At 37.4% G+C, this 17,563-nt stretch overlaps 1 protein-coding gene across 2 annotated transcripts in view; it reads right to left on the reverse strand.

Annotated features, from left to right (window-relative positions):
• The window catches only part of LOC129954051 (octopamine receptor Oamb), a 229,329-nt gene that overhangs the window by 18,606 nt on the left and 193,160 nt on the right, over positions 1 to 17,563 (reverse strand). For both annotated transcript variants that reach the window (XM_056067693.1, XM_056067694.1), the window contains exon 5: positions 4,065 to 4,326. In XM_056067693.1, the coding sequence (XP_055923668.1) occupies positions 4,065 to 4,326 (262 nt within the window). The remainder of the gene's footprint in view (positions 1 to 4,064; positions 4,327 to 17,563) is intronic.

The following is a 17,563-nucleotide window of genomic DNA, read 5'->3' on the forward strand; positions in this document are numbered from 1 at the left end:
TTGAAGATTAGGCAAAAAGAAATCCGTTTTCATGAGTCGGTAATTATCACTATTGACATTTGTCGCCTGGCTCCGAGCATTTTCAAAAAAAAAGTTTTTATTATACCATGGGTGGATAAGGCGCACCAAACAGTTTCCCTGGGGCAATGTTTTTACTGGTGTTTTAGTCGGAAGTTATGGGTTCTTAGAGCCCCCAGTAACGACAGTTTTGTTTATTAAATAAAAAAATATATTTGTGTGGCGCAACAGTCCGTTGAGAACTAGCGCCTAGTGACTCAACCATTTCTGTGTGTGAATACTGACCTACAGTCTGAAAACAAATCCGAACGGCCAATTTGAGAAAGCACTTTTCAAGACAAGAATTACTCTTGAAGAATTTGTCAATTCCTCGCAAGAATCAGTAGCCGTGAAAAAAAACTTTAGATGTTATAGGCAGGGATCAAACCCAAGACCCCTGGCTTAACAGTCCAACGCACTAACTATCATATCACAAGTAAATTTTTTATTAACGTGTCCGTTTAAAATAAAAAAATTCGTCGCTCCGAAAAAATAATATTCAATTTATGAATAATCGCTCTTGAAAGTTAAAGTGAGATTGCCTTTTTCCGTATCTACATAAAAACCTCGGACTTTCACATAAAGTCTTTCAAACCACTGCAATATTTTCGGTAATCTTTGAAGATCGATAATCTGGCAGTGGATTGTTCGTCGCCGATGGAAGCAATTTTGGGGAAGCTCTTCACCTACGAAAGAATTAATTTCACACTCGGCACATCACTCATTCGTCGTATACCGAAGTGTGAACAAAACTGTCGACGTGCAGTGAACGATCACAGAATACAGTGTTGTAGAACTATGATAACCATATATTGTTAAAACTGAAAATAAAGAAATTCATTTGGACAACCTCTCTTGGTCCTTTGGCTTTTCGCACCAAGTTCAAAACCCAGTTCTCGGTAAATTATCGGTCTTCGCCGAAAATCTAATCGAAAACTCAAGTTATTCTTTACATTTTAGGTAAACCACAAGTTTTCGTAAACCACAAGTTTTATATAAAACTTCTCGAAAACTAGTAGTAGCAATTCAAAGTTGAACTTAACAAACAAACCTTTTGAAACATTCAGCGCTCAAAATAATGTAAACAAAACATCTGATGGCTGCTGTCAAAACAAATATATTTTTTATACAATTTCCATAAAAAATAAGAATTATTTCTTTTTGTTTCTATTTTACAGAATATGGAAGAGAAAAAAAAACAAAAAAAGGAAACTTTGGGGGAGCTGCGTGGCAACAGAAAAAATTGCGGGAAAATTTGCCAACATCTAGAATAAAAGCCCCGGTAACTATTTGTGTGCCTGTGACACACAAATTTGTGTATTTGTTGCTATGTTACTTTTTTTTCTTTTTGTTACGCTTTTTTCTCCAAACTTTACTATTCTTTAAAAATGTACTTTATGATTTGTTTAATCAGTGTGAAGTGCCCTTAAACAACACTCCCACCTATTTGTATACCTACGTCCTAAATTAGGTTGAAATCACCTTCATTCGACTCGATCGAACTCCTTCAGTTACAGTCTAGTCGAAATCTTGCTATCTTTCACTTCAAAATCAAACTCGATCTCTCAATCCAGCATATAAACTTATGTTCATATTAAAAAAAAATTGAGTTCAAGAGCATTCTTTGATTTAAATCATTTTTCTTAATTTGTTACATTTTTTTCGCTTTTGTTACGTTTTTTAAAAAAATGTGTTACACTTACGTGAAGCCCAGCGGCAACCCTGTTTGCGGCACTGGCCGTGCTTTTATGATCCTATAGAGTTTCAAACGCTCTTTGTTGAGCGGGAAACCAGAATTCACTATAGCTACTGGCGTGACTACCCCAAGGACGAGGAAGACTTGCGCATAGTTCGTAATGACGTTTCCAAGGGATGCGTCTTAGAACTCTTCGACGCTTTCGCTCGTTACCTAGACTTTCTGGTAACTCCATTCAATCACAAGGACTTGGGAGATATGAGATAGGCGATAAGTTCATTTGTGAAGGAGAATAAGTATGAAAGAAAATTCCTGGTGGAATCTAAGTCGCAGCGGACAAGACATTCCACAATGTGGGAATCGCCCCTTGATGGACAGCGATGCCAACATCAGGAAGATCTTCAGTTCTTTGGACAAGCCAGGTGAGTCTTCAAAGGAAATAACCAGAGAAATAGCTCCAGTGAAGTACCAATCCGCAACTACGAATTGACCTTTTCTGCTTCGGCCATAAGGACGAACACGAAATCGTTCAGAAGAACAAAACGTTCGACTCACAAATTTTGTCATCAATACAAAATTTGACAGCCGGTTTTAGACAAATTTAAGTGTCAAATGAAAACGTGTAAATGTTCGGTGTGAACGATTTTCGGGTTTCGAAAACATTTTGCGAAAATCCGGTTTTGGGTTTGGTGTGAAAAGGCTATTAGTCTTAGAACTGCGATTTGACCTCTCTGTGGAGTTTTTATAGTGTAAAAGAAAGGTGTTATGCTAATAATTCGGAAATAATTCAAGATCTTAAGGTCAACAAAAAAGGTGTTGAAAACTTTAATTGATATAATGCTCTACAGCCGAGGCAGCTGCTTACCAATGTTGTGTTTTTTATATAACATGATAAATAGATAACAATATTACTAGTTTTATTTTATTTCATTTTTAAAAAGAAACTTTGGACCCGTAAGTTTTTGATCGTAGGCTTTTTTGACTATCTAATATTTTGTACACTTGTAATTTGAAATGTTTTTAAATTGTTTTAATTTAAAAAAAGGTGTCAATTTTAAGAAGTTTTACAAATTATTCGGAAAATGTCTCAAAAATTCGACTTATATCCCAAAAAATTGTAACCGCTTTAGACTCGGCACCGAAATAAATATAAAATCATGCCTATTGTAAGATGGTATCGGTTTTCTACAGGGTAAACTATGGGGAATCAGATTATAATATTTTGGTACTTTACTTTATAATTTTTTACAATGATAAATACAAATTAACATGTCAAGCTCTTGCGGTTAAACTGACCTGATTTTGAACTAAACTACTGTAAATTTCATATTTAAAGCTGGCATTACTTTATACTGAGCCGAATTTGTTTCGTGTGATTGGTAACGGTTGAGATTTTTGAAGTTATTTGTATTTTAAAATGTTGAAACATTGATTTAAGTTGTGTAAGGCCAGCTTTAAACTTACATAAATTAAATCCACCTTTCTTTGTACAGAAGTTTACAATAATTGTTTTATTTAAAACATTGAGATGTCGAAAAAGGCGTTTTTAAATTTTGTCCATGCATTTGGTAAAATTTTCAAATACTAGATAAATATTTAAGAAATTTATTAAAAAATGTTCAATATGAGAAAATGTCAAAATCAATACAGCAGACAATAAATACAAAAAGATTATAAAATGACACAGGTACAAGATCAAAAATTATATACTTCAGGTTTTTTCTGTTTTTGTATTTATGAGAAAAGGGTGTTAGATATACAAAAATATTAATATTCTGAATGAGCCAAACATTACAATTTCATATTTTTATATTTTATATTAAATTTTTCTTTTCTTTTATTTTTTCCGACTCATCCATCTTTTGTGATGTTCAAGTATAAAGTTACAATAAGAAGAAGTGAACTCAACTACATTAATCATTCACATAAAAAAGATAACATTGAAAAGTCATGGTTTGAATTTTATCTAGATAAAAGTATTTATATTCTAAGTGATATCAGAGATATATAAATTGAGATAAATAATCAAAAAAGAAAGGACAAGAAAAGAGTCATAAACAAAGGACATTTTTATTTTGCCATAGATAGATTACTTTATGTTCAGAGAATGTATATAGTTATAAAAAAGGATATAGCAATAGTAGCAGAGCGTGAGCGAGAGCGAGAGAGGGTGGAAGGATTAATAATACAAATGCGAATAGTAAATATAAAATAGAATATAGAAAGAAAAGGAATAAAAATACAAAATAGGACGACTTAAAAAAAGAAAGAAAAAAAAAATAGGAATAGAATATAAACTATATCAACTCACCTTTGGTGGTCTTAAATCCTTGATTTATAGCACGAGTTGTCCTCACGGCAGCTCGGTAAATTCGCCAATAGAAAAATAACATAACGAACATTGGTATATAGAATGATCCCAATGCGGAATAGAGGACATAACCTCTATCGTTTGTCAGTTCACATTTCCAAGGACATGGCGGTGGAGGTGCTGACTGAGTGGTTGAAGTTGTGGTAGATGTAGCATAGTAAAGCGTATAATTTCCCCTGTTATAGGTAGTTTCAACTTCTAACTGCAAAAATTTAAACAAACCAAAATAAATGAATAAATATTGGCCCTTTTTTTATTGTGTAGGTAGTTAAGGTTCCTAAATGGCAAACAAAACAAAAACATTTAACTGCATAGGTACTTTAAAATCGAGGTTAATCGAAATCGTTTAAAGTGTCGAAAGTATAATAACTATTTATTATTGGAATTTTTAAGTATTCAGCAAAGTTTTTATATTTACTTGGAGTTTAAAATTATAATCACTAAAATAAATAGAACACTCTTAAGATAAAACATTTACTTTGTTTTATCTATGTAGTCAGAATAAATAGTATGTATCTCATTTTTGTATTTGTTATGTGATTTTAAAAATCGTCAATGTATCTTTTCAGATGGGAAGCACAAACAAGCCTAGGATAAAAAACTGCGATATTTACTGCGGTGACTTCTACCGACAAAACTGGTTTTGTTGTTACAGCTAAACTTAGGTAACAAGTGCATCAACGAGCACCGCATAGCCATCCATACCATGGCTAAATTCGGCAACATTAGCCTACCATCCACACACGCTCCCACAAAAAAAAGGATGACAATAATAAAGATATGCTCCTCGAGTTCATAGACAAAAGATATGAGCACTATGAGCAGTGTCCTAGCTACGATATTAAAACTGTCCTTACTTACTTACTTAAGATGGCGCTACAGTCCGGGGAGGACCTGGGACCTAACCAACATGCGTATCCAGCCAGCTCGGTCCCTAGCTAGCTGTCTCCAGTTTCGCACGCCAAGATGGTTGGGGTCTTCACCCACCTGAGTGCACCACCTGAGTTGCGGTCTTCCTCTACTGCGCCGCCGTCCCTCGGGATTGGATTCGAAGACCTCCCGGCTGGAGCGTTGATGTCCATTCACTCTACATGACCTAGCCGTTTAAGTCGTTGGACTTTAATTCTGTTAACTAGGTCAGTGTCGCTGTACAGCCCGTACAGTTCGCCGTTCTATCTTCTTCTCCATACTCTATCAATGCAAACGAACGAAATATCTCGAAGCATCCTAAGACGCTCTCATCTTTCTTTTGAGAGGGTCCAGGCCTCAGCGCCATAAATGAGAACCGGGACGATGAGTGTCTTATAGATCGTGATTTTAGATGCTCAATTACCTTCTAAGTCCAAAGAAGCAGCGATTTGCAAGAGTAATTCTTCGATTTGATTTTACCGCTGGTGTCGTTGTCTGTGTTAATAGCGGTGCCTAGGGAGACAAAGTCCTTAACGTTTTGTCCAAGACGTCGTTGTTCTTGGTCACACTGATAAGGACCTATCAGGCTGTTGACGAACGGCTTCAGACGTTCACATAATACGACAGAGAGGATCTTATATGCAACGTTAAGGAGACTGATGCTTCTGTAGTTGGCGCAATTTAGAGAATTTCCTTTATTATGTATCGGTCAAACTATGCTGAGATTCCACTCTTCGGGCATGTTTTCTTCCGACCATATTGTGCAGATGAGTAGGTGCATGCTCCCTACCAAGTCATCGCCTGTTGCTTTGTATAGTTCGGCAGCGATGCCGTCAGCTCCAGCAGCTTTGTTTGATTTAAGTTTAGATATAGCTACCTTCACTTCGTCTAGGTCGGGTAGGCGGAATTGTTGATCCGCGTTGCCTAAGTTGAGTGGTTCTATCTTGGTGTCGTTGTCTGTGTTAATAGCGGTGCCTAGGGAGACAAAGTCCTTAACGTTTTGTCCAAGACGTCGTTGTTCTTGGTCACACTGATAAGGACCTATCAGGCTGTTGACGAACGGCTTCAGACGTTCACATAATACGACAGAGAGGATCTTATATGCAACGTTAAGGAGACTGATGCTTCTGTAGTTGGCGCAATTTAGAGAATTTCCTTTATTATGTATCGGTCAAACTATGCTGAGATTCCACTCTTCGGGCATGTTTTCTTCCGACCATATTGTGCAGATGAGTTTGTGCATGCTCCCTACCAAGTCATCGCCTGTTGCTTTGTATAGTTCGGCAGCGATGCCGTCAGCTCCAGCAGCTTTGTTTGATTTAAGTTTAGATATAGCTACCTTCACTTCGTCTAGGTCGGGTAGGCGGAATTGTTGATCCGCGTTGCCTAAGTTGAGTGGTTCTATCTCCCTTACAGCGGAATTTGGTTTTTCATCGCCGTTTAATAATAATCCTGTGCAGCACCGTTTTGTATTTTTGTTTGCATTCGTCGTCAAACCAGGGGTTTTGCTGTTGTGGCACTATAACACAAAGCACTTTAGAGGCGGCATCTCTGATGGCTGCAAGGGAATGTTGCCACTGATTTTACTTTATGCAAGCAGGTTATTAGAGACTCGAACGGAAAAGGACATGGCTGTCTCTTGCGGTTGTAGCCGTCTAACGTCGAAACTTCTCACAGTAATTCCTTGATTTGGCTTGGCCCTGGATATCCCAAGCCGTACCTTGTCTACAACGAGGTAGTTGTCCGAGTCGATGTTGGCCCCTCGGATAGTTCGGACATCCTGTATACTGGAAAAGTGTCGTGTGTCGATCGGAATGTGGGCAATCTGGTTGATAGTTGATTGATTAGGAGATTTCCATGTCTCCTTGAGAATATTAAGATGTGTGAACTGCGTACTAGCTACCAGAACGTCTCGACCCGCAACTAAATCGATCAGCCTGAATCCGTTGTCAGAAGTGGTGTCGTGCAGGCTGAATCTCCCGATTGTGCCACCAAAGAGGTCTTCTTTTCCTAGTTTGGCGTTAAAATCTCCTAAGATTATTTTAATGTCATAGCCAGGGCACTGCTCATATGTGTTGTCCAAGAGCTCGAAGAATATGTCTTTGGTGTCTTCATCTTTCTCCTCTGTTGGGGCATGCGTGCATATTAGGCTTATGTTGGCGAACTTAACTTTGATGTGGTTTGTTGTGATGCACTCCCTCACACTGTTGAAACTCAGGACTATTTGCCTGAGTCTAGATCCAACAACAAATCCACACCCAAATACACGCTGTGTTTGTTCTCGGTAGCAGTCGCCATAGTATACATAGCAATCTTTCAGTTTGCGTTTGCCCGGTCCCATCGCATTTCTTGGATGGCGGTAATATATGCCTTGAAGCATTTAAGGGCTTCAGTTAGTTGTTCGGCTGCACGTGATCTGTTAAGGGACATAACATTCTACGTACAGATCCGTATTACATTGCTCTCTGGACGCTTGTGTTCTCTTAAACGCACATGTCTACCATTTGAACATCAATGTCCTCGCGATTTTAATGCCAAGCTAGGAAGGGAACACATCTTTGGTGGAATAATCGGGAAAAACAACCTGCACGACAACTTTTCCGATAACGGATTCATGATCATCGATTTTGCTGCGGTGCGAAATGTCATGGTAGATAGTACTCGTTTCCACACCTCAATATCCACAAAGGAACTTTGAGTTCTCCAGATCAATCAACCAGATTGACCATATTTCGTTCGCCGCTAAACACGCTTCCAACATCATGGATGTCCGAACTTTCCCAAGGGTCACTACCACATTGTAGCCAAAGTACCAATTTGGTTTACCAGACCAGAGAAGATACAAAGTCCAATGGCTACAATTGCTAGAGATCGCCAAATCCTTCTACGACCAAAGCACAAGTAACCTCTTTCGAAGTTCTTTGCCGCCAACACAATACCGTTAAAATATCCGTAAAAGAGGGTGAGACAAGAAACATTTCGACAGTCTTCAAGACTTAAATGACCAACACTGACCAAGAGGCTTAAATAAGTTGAAGGAGCAACAGCCCAGTTATGGAAGTTATACTCAAGCTTAAGACTTATATAAGTCTTGTAGATAATAGCCAGATCGGAGGGAGAGAAAAACTTCTTTCATCGCCTTTGTGATCGTTCCACAAAAGGTGGTTGGTGATATACATACCAAGAAGATCGAGATGTTCAGTCTCCTAGATGAAAGTGGATAATGGCATGGTATCTCGTTTTAACTATACAAGGCAGCATTGGGTTTTCGAACCATTAAATTCTCGGTTTTAATTTAATAAGCTTATCGTAGTTCCACATCCGACAAAGAGAGATGTGAATCTGAAAAGGAATATGAAAAGCTATGAGTACTATCGTAAACGAAACAATGTATTGAATTAGAAGTTGCAGGCAGGAGATCATTAATAAAAATGCTAAACAGGGTTGGAGAAAGAACAGAGCCCTGGGGCACACCATTTATTTTGTGGTTTTCGACTGGAAATCATCCAATACAACTTGTATTGAACGATTCAAAAGGTAATAACTAATCCAATGAAGGAGGGATTCATAAAAACCGAAAGCAGCATTTTCGATAAGAGAGCCTGATGCCAAACCCTTTTAAATGCTTTTGAAATATCGATATAATCTTACTTTCTCCAAAACGATGTAAAGATTTGGTCCACTGTTCGGTGAGATGAACCATGAGAGGACCAGTGGACCTATTGCTACGAAAGCCGTATTGTCGGTCATTAAGAAGCTTTCGAGAAGGTTGTGAAACCCTTAAGTAACTCCTTGTATGCAGGCAAGCACTGAGTGTTTCAACTAAACTCTGCGCCAGCTCACAAGACAACAATCACCCAACTTTGGCTTGAGGATACATTACCGGGGTTTATCGCCACTGAAGATTGGTCATTAGGCAGTCCGTATCCCAAGTTGCTGAACTGCGGTCTATGAAATGTTTTGGAGAAGAGGGTTTACTGTTAATCTTATCGTAATATTAAGTCTCTTAAAGCTGACTTGGTGAAGGCACCAGCTTCGATACCAATGGATGTAGTGCGTGCGACTACATACCAAAAGCAGCATTGTTTAAGAAAGTGTTTCAAAGTTAAGGATGGCCACTTTGAGGGCTAAAACTTATGGAAGGACAATGTGTATTTTTATATCAAAGTTAAATAAATCTTTTCTTATCTGCGTCTTCCATTTATCTGGCTTTGGGTTTAAAAAAAATTTGGTGCTTAGAAACTCTTAACTGAAGTTAGCTTATCAATTTTTTGGGTTAGGTTAGGTAAAAGTGGATGTCCGTGGTAGAGTATTTTGGCCAGCTTAATGGCTCATGGTGATACCACATGAATCTTGAGTTTAGATGTTGTGATTTGTGTGTCAGCATTAGCCAAACTTGGTAGAATAAGTTGTACTGTACCATTTAGGCATCAAGCAAAGTTGAATATTAAACTGTTGTGCCATCTCATTAGAGATGATTGAAAGTTATGGACTGTTGTAGAGTTTGTCCAGACTCCAAAAATTTTAAGCGGCCTGACTATCTAAGAAACTACGGATATCAGATGTTGATAGCACGTTTTATTTTAGCCAGAACAAGGCTTCTATTATCGCCTGCTACAATGATTGGAAAGGCGGAATGAAAGACTTTAATTCAATCGTTCACAGTGCACACCTCCACCAACCCCTTCATTTGATTTTAAGCCATCTGTATAAAAGTAGAATGATCCATCTTCCAGGAATGTTCTTTCCTCCCAGAAAGATCTGGAAGGTATAGAAATCCGGAAGTTTCAGTTTTTTAGGAAAACAATGTTATTTTCTTTAGGAATTGATTTATGTTCAACCGAATATAACTCCTTGTTCTTATGAAGATATTTGTTAAAAAAAGAAATATTAAATTTATTTCTCTTTCATAATATTTTCAGAGGGTTTGAATATGACTTTTTTTGATAGTGTCGTAAAGAGTGTATTTAAACTGTGCACTAGTGCCACTACTTTCCATGGCTACCCCATATCAGGAAAACTGTTCGACCCCAATCAGGAGTTAGCTTTATTCATGTCGATTTTTTCCTTTTGACCAAAACAAATGATTGACGCTCCATTAGTTTATTAAATTAACTTATTTTTATGCATGTATAAAATATTCCCCTCTGTATTTACGTGTTTCCTATAAAACAGCAATAACAATAAATTATAAAACAAAAAAACATTGTGTATTTTTCTCGTTTACATTTAGTGGATAAAATTTATTACACCTGATGAAGGCAAAGGGTCAATTTTGTGGGCAAAAATAAAATAATTAAATTTCTGAACTTTAATAGGGCTCAAGGGATTGATATTATGAAATATTACATACACTTTTTATTTCAATCCATTGTCTTATATTTTTATATACGACACTTGAATGAACATCCTTTGATGTATTGTTGGATTGTATCTGTCTGTTGAAAATATATTTTTCTGTACAGATTGTTTATTTTTATTGCCTGTTGAACTATATATATACACAATTGTGAATAGGTTAGGTACCTACCTATGCCATAAATCTTTTGCTTGGACTCTTGGAGCTCATAATTATATTTTTATTGTTTAGGGAATTACTTTTATACTCGTACCTTTCAATTTGTTGCTTATAGTCCTTTGGCGTATATATAATCGGGTCAAATCAGAATTTATTGATGTTTGAAAAGAGTTTTCATATAGATTGTTATTATATCCGCAGGAGAAGTGAGAGGAAGTTTCTTTTGATATAAAAGTGAATTATGTTAGAGAAAAGAATATTTATTCTCATCAATCATATAATTGAATCCATTATTAAACCACCCCAACTAAAGCCGAAATCCAACGCACTTATTGCCTTTTTTTGTAGAGAATTGTATAGTTAACAAACTAGGATCATATCGTATAATTTGTTTCCTCATACCCTCGATAAAAGATTTCTTGAACCAACCCTTAGTGACTTAAAAAAAAGGATCAATTCAAAATTTTTGGTATAAACGAAGATGATCTATAATTTGCTGTCAAAAATTAAAGGCTTATTAGAAAAACTTTTTTTTTATGAAAAGAATTACTATAAAGGATTTTTGTCAACTTCTAACAGGAGAATTCCAATGAACTGAGATTAAACCTCTAAATGACAATCTTAAGCACTAATCGTCAGAACATATCTTACTTACTTACTTTCTTAAGAAGGCCCTACAGTCCGGGGCGGACCTAGGCCTCAACAAACATGCGTCTCCAGCCAGCTCGGTCCCTAGCTAGCTGTCTCCAGTTTCGCACGCCAAGTTGGTTGAGGTCCTCTCCCACCTGGGTGCGCCACCTGAGTCGCGGTCTTCCTCTACTGCGCTGTCCCTCGGGATTGCATTCGAAGGCCTTCCGGGCTGGAGCGTTGATGTCCATCCGCTCTACATGACCTAGCCATCTAAGCCGTTTGACTTTAATTCTGCTAACTAGGTCAGTGTCGCTGTATAGCCCGTACAGTTCGTCGTTATATCTTCTCCTCCATTCTCCATCTATGCATACGGGACCAAAAATCACCTGAAGAATTTTTCTCTCAAAGCTTCCTATCAGAACATATCAGTCTTTGATAAAACTCGTGCAAGAATTCAAGTCTAATGAGCATCAAGTCTGTGAGGGGGATAAAATAGAGATGGTCAGGGCCACCGATCCCGATATAAAAAAAAAAATTATTCAATGAGACAGGTCATTTATGGGAACGTTAATAATCGAAAACGTAGTACAATTTCAAATGATCATAACCCACAAGTTTTTGTTGTGATGCGATCCGTAAAATCCTTAAAACTTCAATGTTTAGCGTTCTCTATGTGCAGACAAATGTTTTTCAAAAAAATTGCAGTCAGTTGGAAATGTTATAGTTAATGGTTAATGATTTTTTAGTACCTCAACTGTAGGTTGTTGATGTGAACGACTTTGGTTCTAAGAAGACAGAACGGCGCTCGTGTGATTTAACACCGATCGCTCTCTCGAGCGAATAAAGTGTTGCTATATATAAAGCCCTCATCCTATCCGCCTTGTTATATGGTGCAGAAGAACTCTGACCAGAGCAGATGAAAGCACCTTGGGTCGTATCTCGTATCAAAAGAAGCGAAGCAGACTTACCCAGATGCATAAAAGTACAACAATGAAAACTAATGCTCCGGCCCGGAAAGTCTTAGAATCCACGCCTACATTACAGCTCAGTAGAAAGGAGACAGGGAATTAGGTGGCACGTGCAAGTAAAAAGTGACTTCACCCAACTATGAATGTGCAACTGGAGACTAGATGGAGAAGTTTGTTGGGTGAGGCAATAGGTCACACAGGATTGCAAGAAGTTATTTTCAATTTTGAAAACTATGCAGCCGTCATATCTTTACACTGATATCCGATTTCGGCATCAACCATATCTGCTTGCTTGATTTTACCTGGCCAGAGACAATTTTTAAAACAAACACACTTCAGCTTCGGCTTCACCTGACGTTTACGAGTTCAGCTAAGGAATGAAGCCATTAAGGTCCCTAGAGTCTAAATAGAAGATTTTAAGTGAGATGTCTGTGCGACGTGCGTGTGTGTGTACGTACGTTCGTAAATTCGGGAAGTTTTTTTTCGTGAATTAAGACGACGTTTTTTTACTATAGCAACTTCAAAAAAGGTGAACATTTTGATAAACCCAAAATAAAATGCCTCGCGAACCAATAACGCCTTACACTTCAATTAAATTGTATATAATATATTGCAACGTGATACCAAAAAGGTATATTTTTGAAAAAAAATCCAAGTTACTCTTTTTTATAAGTCAACAAAAACTGAAAAAAAAATTATTGTCATTTCGATCGTGCGTCGACCACATCAACACCTTGCGAATCATACTCGAACAATTATCTAAGTACCAATAACCGCTTTACCTAATGTTTGTAGATTTTGAGAAGGCGTTTGATCAGGTCAATCGTGAATGCATCTGGAGATCGCTTATTGCGCGAGGAATCCCTGAGAAAATTGTCGATGTTATTAAAGAATCGTACAACAACGCAAGGTATTTTGTGTTGCACAATGGACAGCTTTCCGGCTCCTTTGATGTGCGTCAAGGATAGAGACAAGGAGATGTCTTTTCACCAATTCTGTTTTTGCTGGGGATTGACGATGTGATGACTGCCACGGGGGGTACAAATGAAAGCCACGGTATCCAATGGAGTCTGTTTGACAAGCTCAGCCACATAAAAAATGCTGACGGTATATGTCTCATGGCAAACAACACGGCAGGCTTAAATCAGATGTGTCGTTCGCTGCAATTAAATGGAGAGGTGGCAGGTTTAAGGATTAACACAAATAAGACCAAAGTAATGACTACGGCCAAAGCATACAAGTTATTGTAAGGCAGGGGACCATAGAGGAGGTCGAGCAGTTAAATTAGCTGGGAAGTTTTACAGCTCTCGATGGCGGAACGAACCTGGATGTAAATAGTAGAATAAACAAAGCCCGTAGTGCATTTCCTTTCTCCTGTGTGGAACTCTCGCAAAATATCGCTAAACTCTTCGAATCCAACGTCAAATCAGTGCTGTTATAGGCTTCTGAAACATGGAAATGCTCTGCCAACATCTCGCGCAGACTACAAGCTTTCGTTAACCGTTGTCTGCGCTCTATTCTGAAGATCCGGTGGCCGCAAACCATATCTAACGTTGAGCTGTGGAATAGGACAGGACCGAAAAATTGGCCGTAGACATCATGCAACAGAAATGAGGTCAGTAAACCTGACGACAATATAGCAAAACAATCCGTCCAATGGAATAACCAGGGTAATAAACGTATTGGAAGACCAATGACAACTTGGAGGTAACCATTTTTGAAGGGGGCTTGGTCTCAAGGTATTCAATCGTGGCCACAGCTGAGGTCAGTTGCGGTGAATCGGGATAGGTGGAAGGATCTTGTTGCTACCCTATGCTCAAGAAGGAGTTAAAGCGCTGCTGTACTTGCAGCTTTACAAAATACATATATATCGAATATTTTGCGTACAAAATTTGAGTTTTATCTCCAAAATAATTATATGCAACGAAGAATAATGTTTTTGGCATCTGGTAAAACTTTGAGACCAATCGAATTAAAATTTTTTGTATTAAAAATAAAAAGCTGAAAAAAATAATTGCATTCCAAACAATGCAGCGCAATCCGCTCACACAAGAAGGAAGAAGAGCTGGACTACCGAGAAGCACATGGCGCACCACAATCGAGGAGGAATCAGAGTCACTAGGCAAGAACTGGAGGGAGCTGAAACAAATCTCCGGAAACCGCACACGATGGCACGTAGGCGTAATAGAGGCCCTATGCCTTAAGGGGTCCTCAATGGACTTAACAGGTCTGAGGACCTAAGTAAGTAAGTAAAAAATACTTTTCTAAAAGTTTGTAAAATTGATTTCCAACGTACATAAATATTTTTTAAAAATTTGAGAAGTTGACTTCAAACTAATTTTATTTTTTTTACAAAAAATAAAAACCTATGAAAATCATTATTTTAAGTTCGTAAAAAAGTATTTTCGACTCAAATAGCTTTTCAAATATTAAAAATATTGACTTCGAACAAATTTTATCTGACAGGAAATATTGTTTCCGACATTTCGTTATATTTTATTAAAAAATAAAATCTGCAAAAAATAGTACGCAAATTAGGTAAAAATTGATGTTGGGCTCTCTATATCTCGGGAACTGTAGATGATATTGACTTCAAATTAATTTCCTTTATTCAATTTGTATTTCTTTGCATAAGAAATAAAAACTTTTAAGAAACGCTACTGAAATTGGTAAATATTGGTTTTCGACTTAAAATCTCATTAACACAAATTGATTTTGAAATTTGAAATTTTGAAAAAAAACTACATATTTCCTTATTTTGGTAATTTTTATTTTTTTTTAGAATAATTCAACTGACAACTTTTTCAACCTAACAAGAAAACCTACGAACTTGAAAGGAAGACAAATCGACAGATGGGATGGAAAGTTATTAGTGTGGGTTGCATCACAACCTCTTTTTTATTTTTGTTATCCACCTTTGGAATAAACTTCCACGCAGCTTGAGAGAACCAAATGACATTTATCAATTTAAGGACGAGTTAAAGCTGTTCTTCACTGACCAGGGTAAACTAGCTTTCTAGTTTTTGCAAAATTATCTTCAAAGAAAATATATAACTTTGTATACAATTCACGAATCATAACTATTTATAAACAAAGATCAATATTTCAGCTCTTAGCCCGTGGCACATAAATTCACTTTCAATTTAACAAAACAAAATATGAAACAATATTTCGTTAGTGAAAGGCACATTGATAGCATAACAATAAAATATGTATGTGTATACTCGTGTACACAACAATTTCATACAACCTCATAGAGTCGTTATGTTCAGCTCAATAGTTTCACTAAATACATTAAGTCTTGATAACATTTATAGATGTATAAAGCCCCAACAAAAATAATGATATCTTTTCCCTCCCAGAATAAGAATAGAATACATAAATCCACGAGGAACATTTTTAAAAGAAGAAAGAAGAACAACCGCAAGCCGCAAAGAAAGACCACCCCAAACAGGCATGGCGGCAAGTATAGAAGACACTGAAACTGGGATAGGGAAAGCAATGGGAATAGGCAAGGATGTAATTATCAAAAATTACCACAAGAACTGGCATTGACGCCTGATCCCCGCTTCATCGTTCGTTCTGTTGTAACAAAGAGAATAAATCTCAAAACAACAACCAACATCCAACATCATCATCATCAGCAACAGTCAGCCCATTTGAACCCCACCCTCTGCCTCCCACTTACACCAGACTCACCAACTCACCAACCCACTCATCCACCCACGCACTTCATTTCTTAGTTTGAAATTTATTTTCGAACTTAAGAACGGACGAAACAATATTAAATAATTGCTAAGGAATTCCAATACTTTACGAAACAATCCTACGGAATGTCTCTGTCATTTCAAATCTGCTTCGACAAATTCCCTGCAGGATAAGTAGTAATGCGAATTTTCAAACAAGACGACCAAGGGTTGGGTTGAAGCATAAAATCCTTAGATTCCTTTTCCGCTTCGAGCTCAATGTGTATTGTATATATACTCGTACCAGTACCATACCATAAGGCCAACATCGGCATTAAGAACCGAATGGAGAAGATGAAGATGAAGGTGAAGATGAAGATGAAGACGAATGGCGGACAGTGGACAGACAAAAGTATTTTCTATTTTCTGAGAGCTTGGAGGAAACAAATGTCGGATTGGGATTCTTTTTATTTTAACATTGGGTTCGGGATTGAGATTGAGATGGAGATGGATTGGATGGGAGGATATAGACAAAAAACGTAACTGGTGATGAGAAACGGTTCAATGCAAGAAAAGTTCATGTACTCAGGGGGGTTAGTTGGGGCGGCTGAAAGACAATAAGAACGACAACGACTACGACGAAGGATTGGTTGGCCATAGTTTTCTTAGCTAACAAGAATAAAGAATAAAGCCTTACGCCGGATCTTGACTATAACAGCTTTGGTTTGATTGGAAATGCTGGATAAGGACATTTGAGGGAATCGATGTTGCAATACGAGAATACATACATACATACGACCTATACGATAATAAATATACGTTCCAAATTGTTATGAACTCAATAATTTTATTTCTTGATTTATTGAGCTAGTATATTGGAATATCAGTGTTGTGTTAGTTGATAGAAATTTTTATATGAAACGCGGAGATTACATATGATATGAGATAGGATGTGGTATTATTGATATGATAGGTTCGACTAGTTTTATAATTAAACACTTTTGGTCAACAAAAAAAAAAGAAGGCCTACTTATAATTACTCAAAACTTTCTCTGTTGCAAAACTTCTAGACCTGAAATGCAAAAAAAATTCATTTGATATAAGATGCTTATAAAATGGTTCAGTTTCGCTTAAGAAAATAAAATCGCAATAACTGCCTAACATGCGGGTAAGTAATAAGTGCTGGCAAAATTTCTCCACAGGGAATCACAATTTTGCTCGGGAGTTCGTTTCTCCAGCAAGATAAGATGATTAGCTCAAAAAAAGTTGTCAACGTGTTATCCATGTTTGCCCGCTTATAAAAGCAGTACCAAAACGAATGCCATTAAAACCATACACTCACCAGATTTATTTCAATGCCAATCTAAACATAAAGGGCTATTGAAAGTCTTAATCCAAAGTTTCAAATCGCATGTTTTGGAAGCAAATGTGTAAACATTTGGCAAGTTGTGCTATAGAGAACGGGAAGAATTTTTTTGTAAATTGTGTATCAACTACTATTGAAGTTCAAATGGTAGACATGTGCATCCAAGAGGACACAAGCGTCCACAGATTTTTCTCAAAACCCACCTCTGCCTATCAACTCCTACTCTCACCTCCTCGCCGTGAACATCGGGTGCCTAGTACCTCAACTGGAGATTGGGTTCCAACCACAGCGGAAAGTTGTTGGGGTTTATTCAGACGGCAGCAGACGAATTCTCGAGACATTATCAACGGTGGCGTCTACAG

The sequence above is a fragment of the Eupeodes corollae genome, chromosome 1 (assembly GCF_945859685.1).
Source record: "Eupeodes corollae chromosome 1, idEupCoro1.1, whole genome shotgun sequence".
NCBI lineage: Eukaryota > Metazoa > Arthropoda > Insecta > Diptera > Syrphidae > Eupeodes > Eupeodes corollae.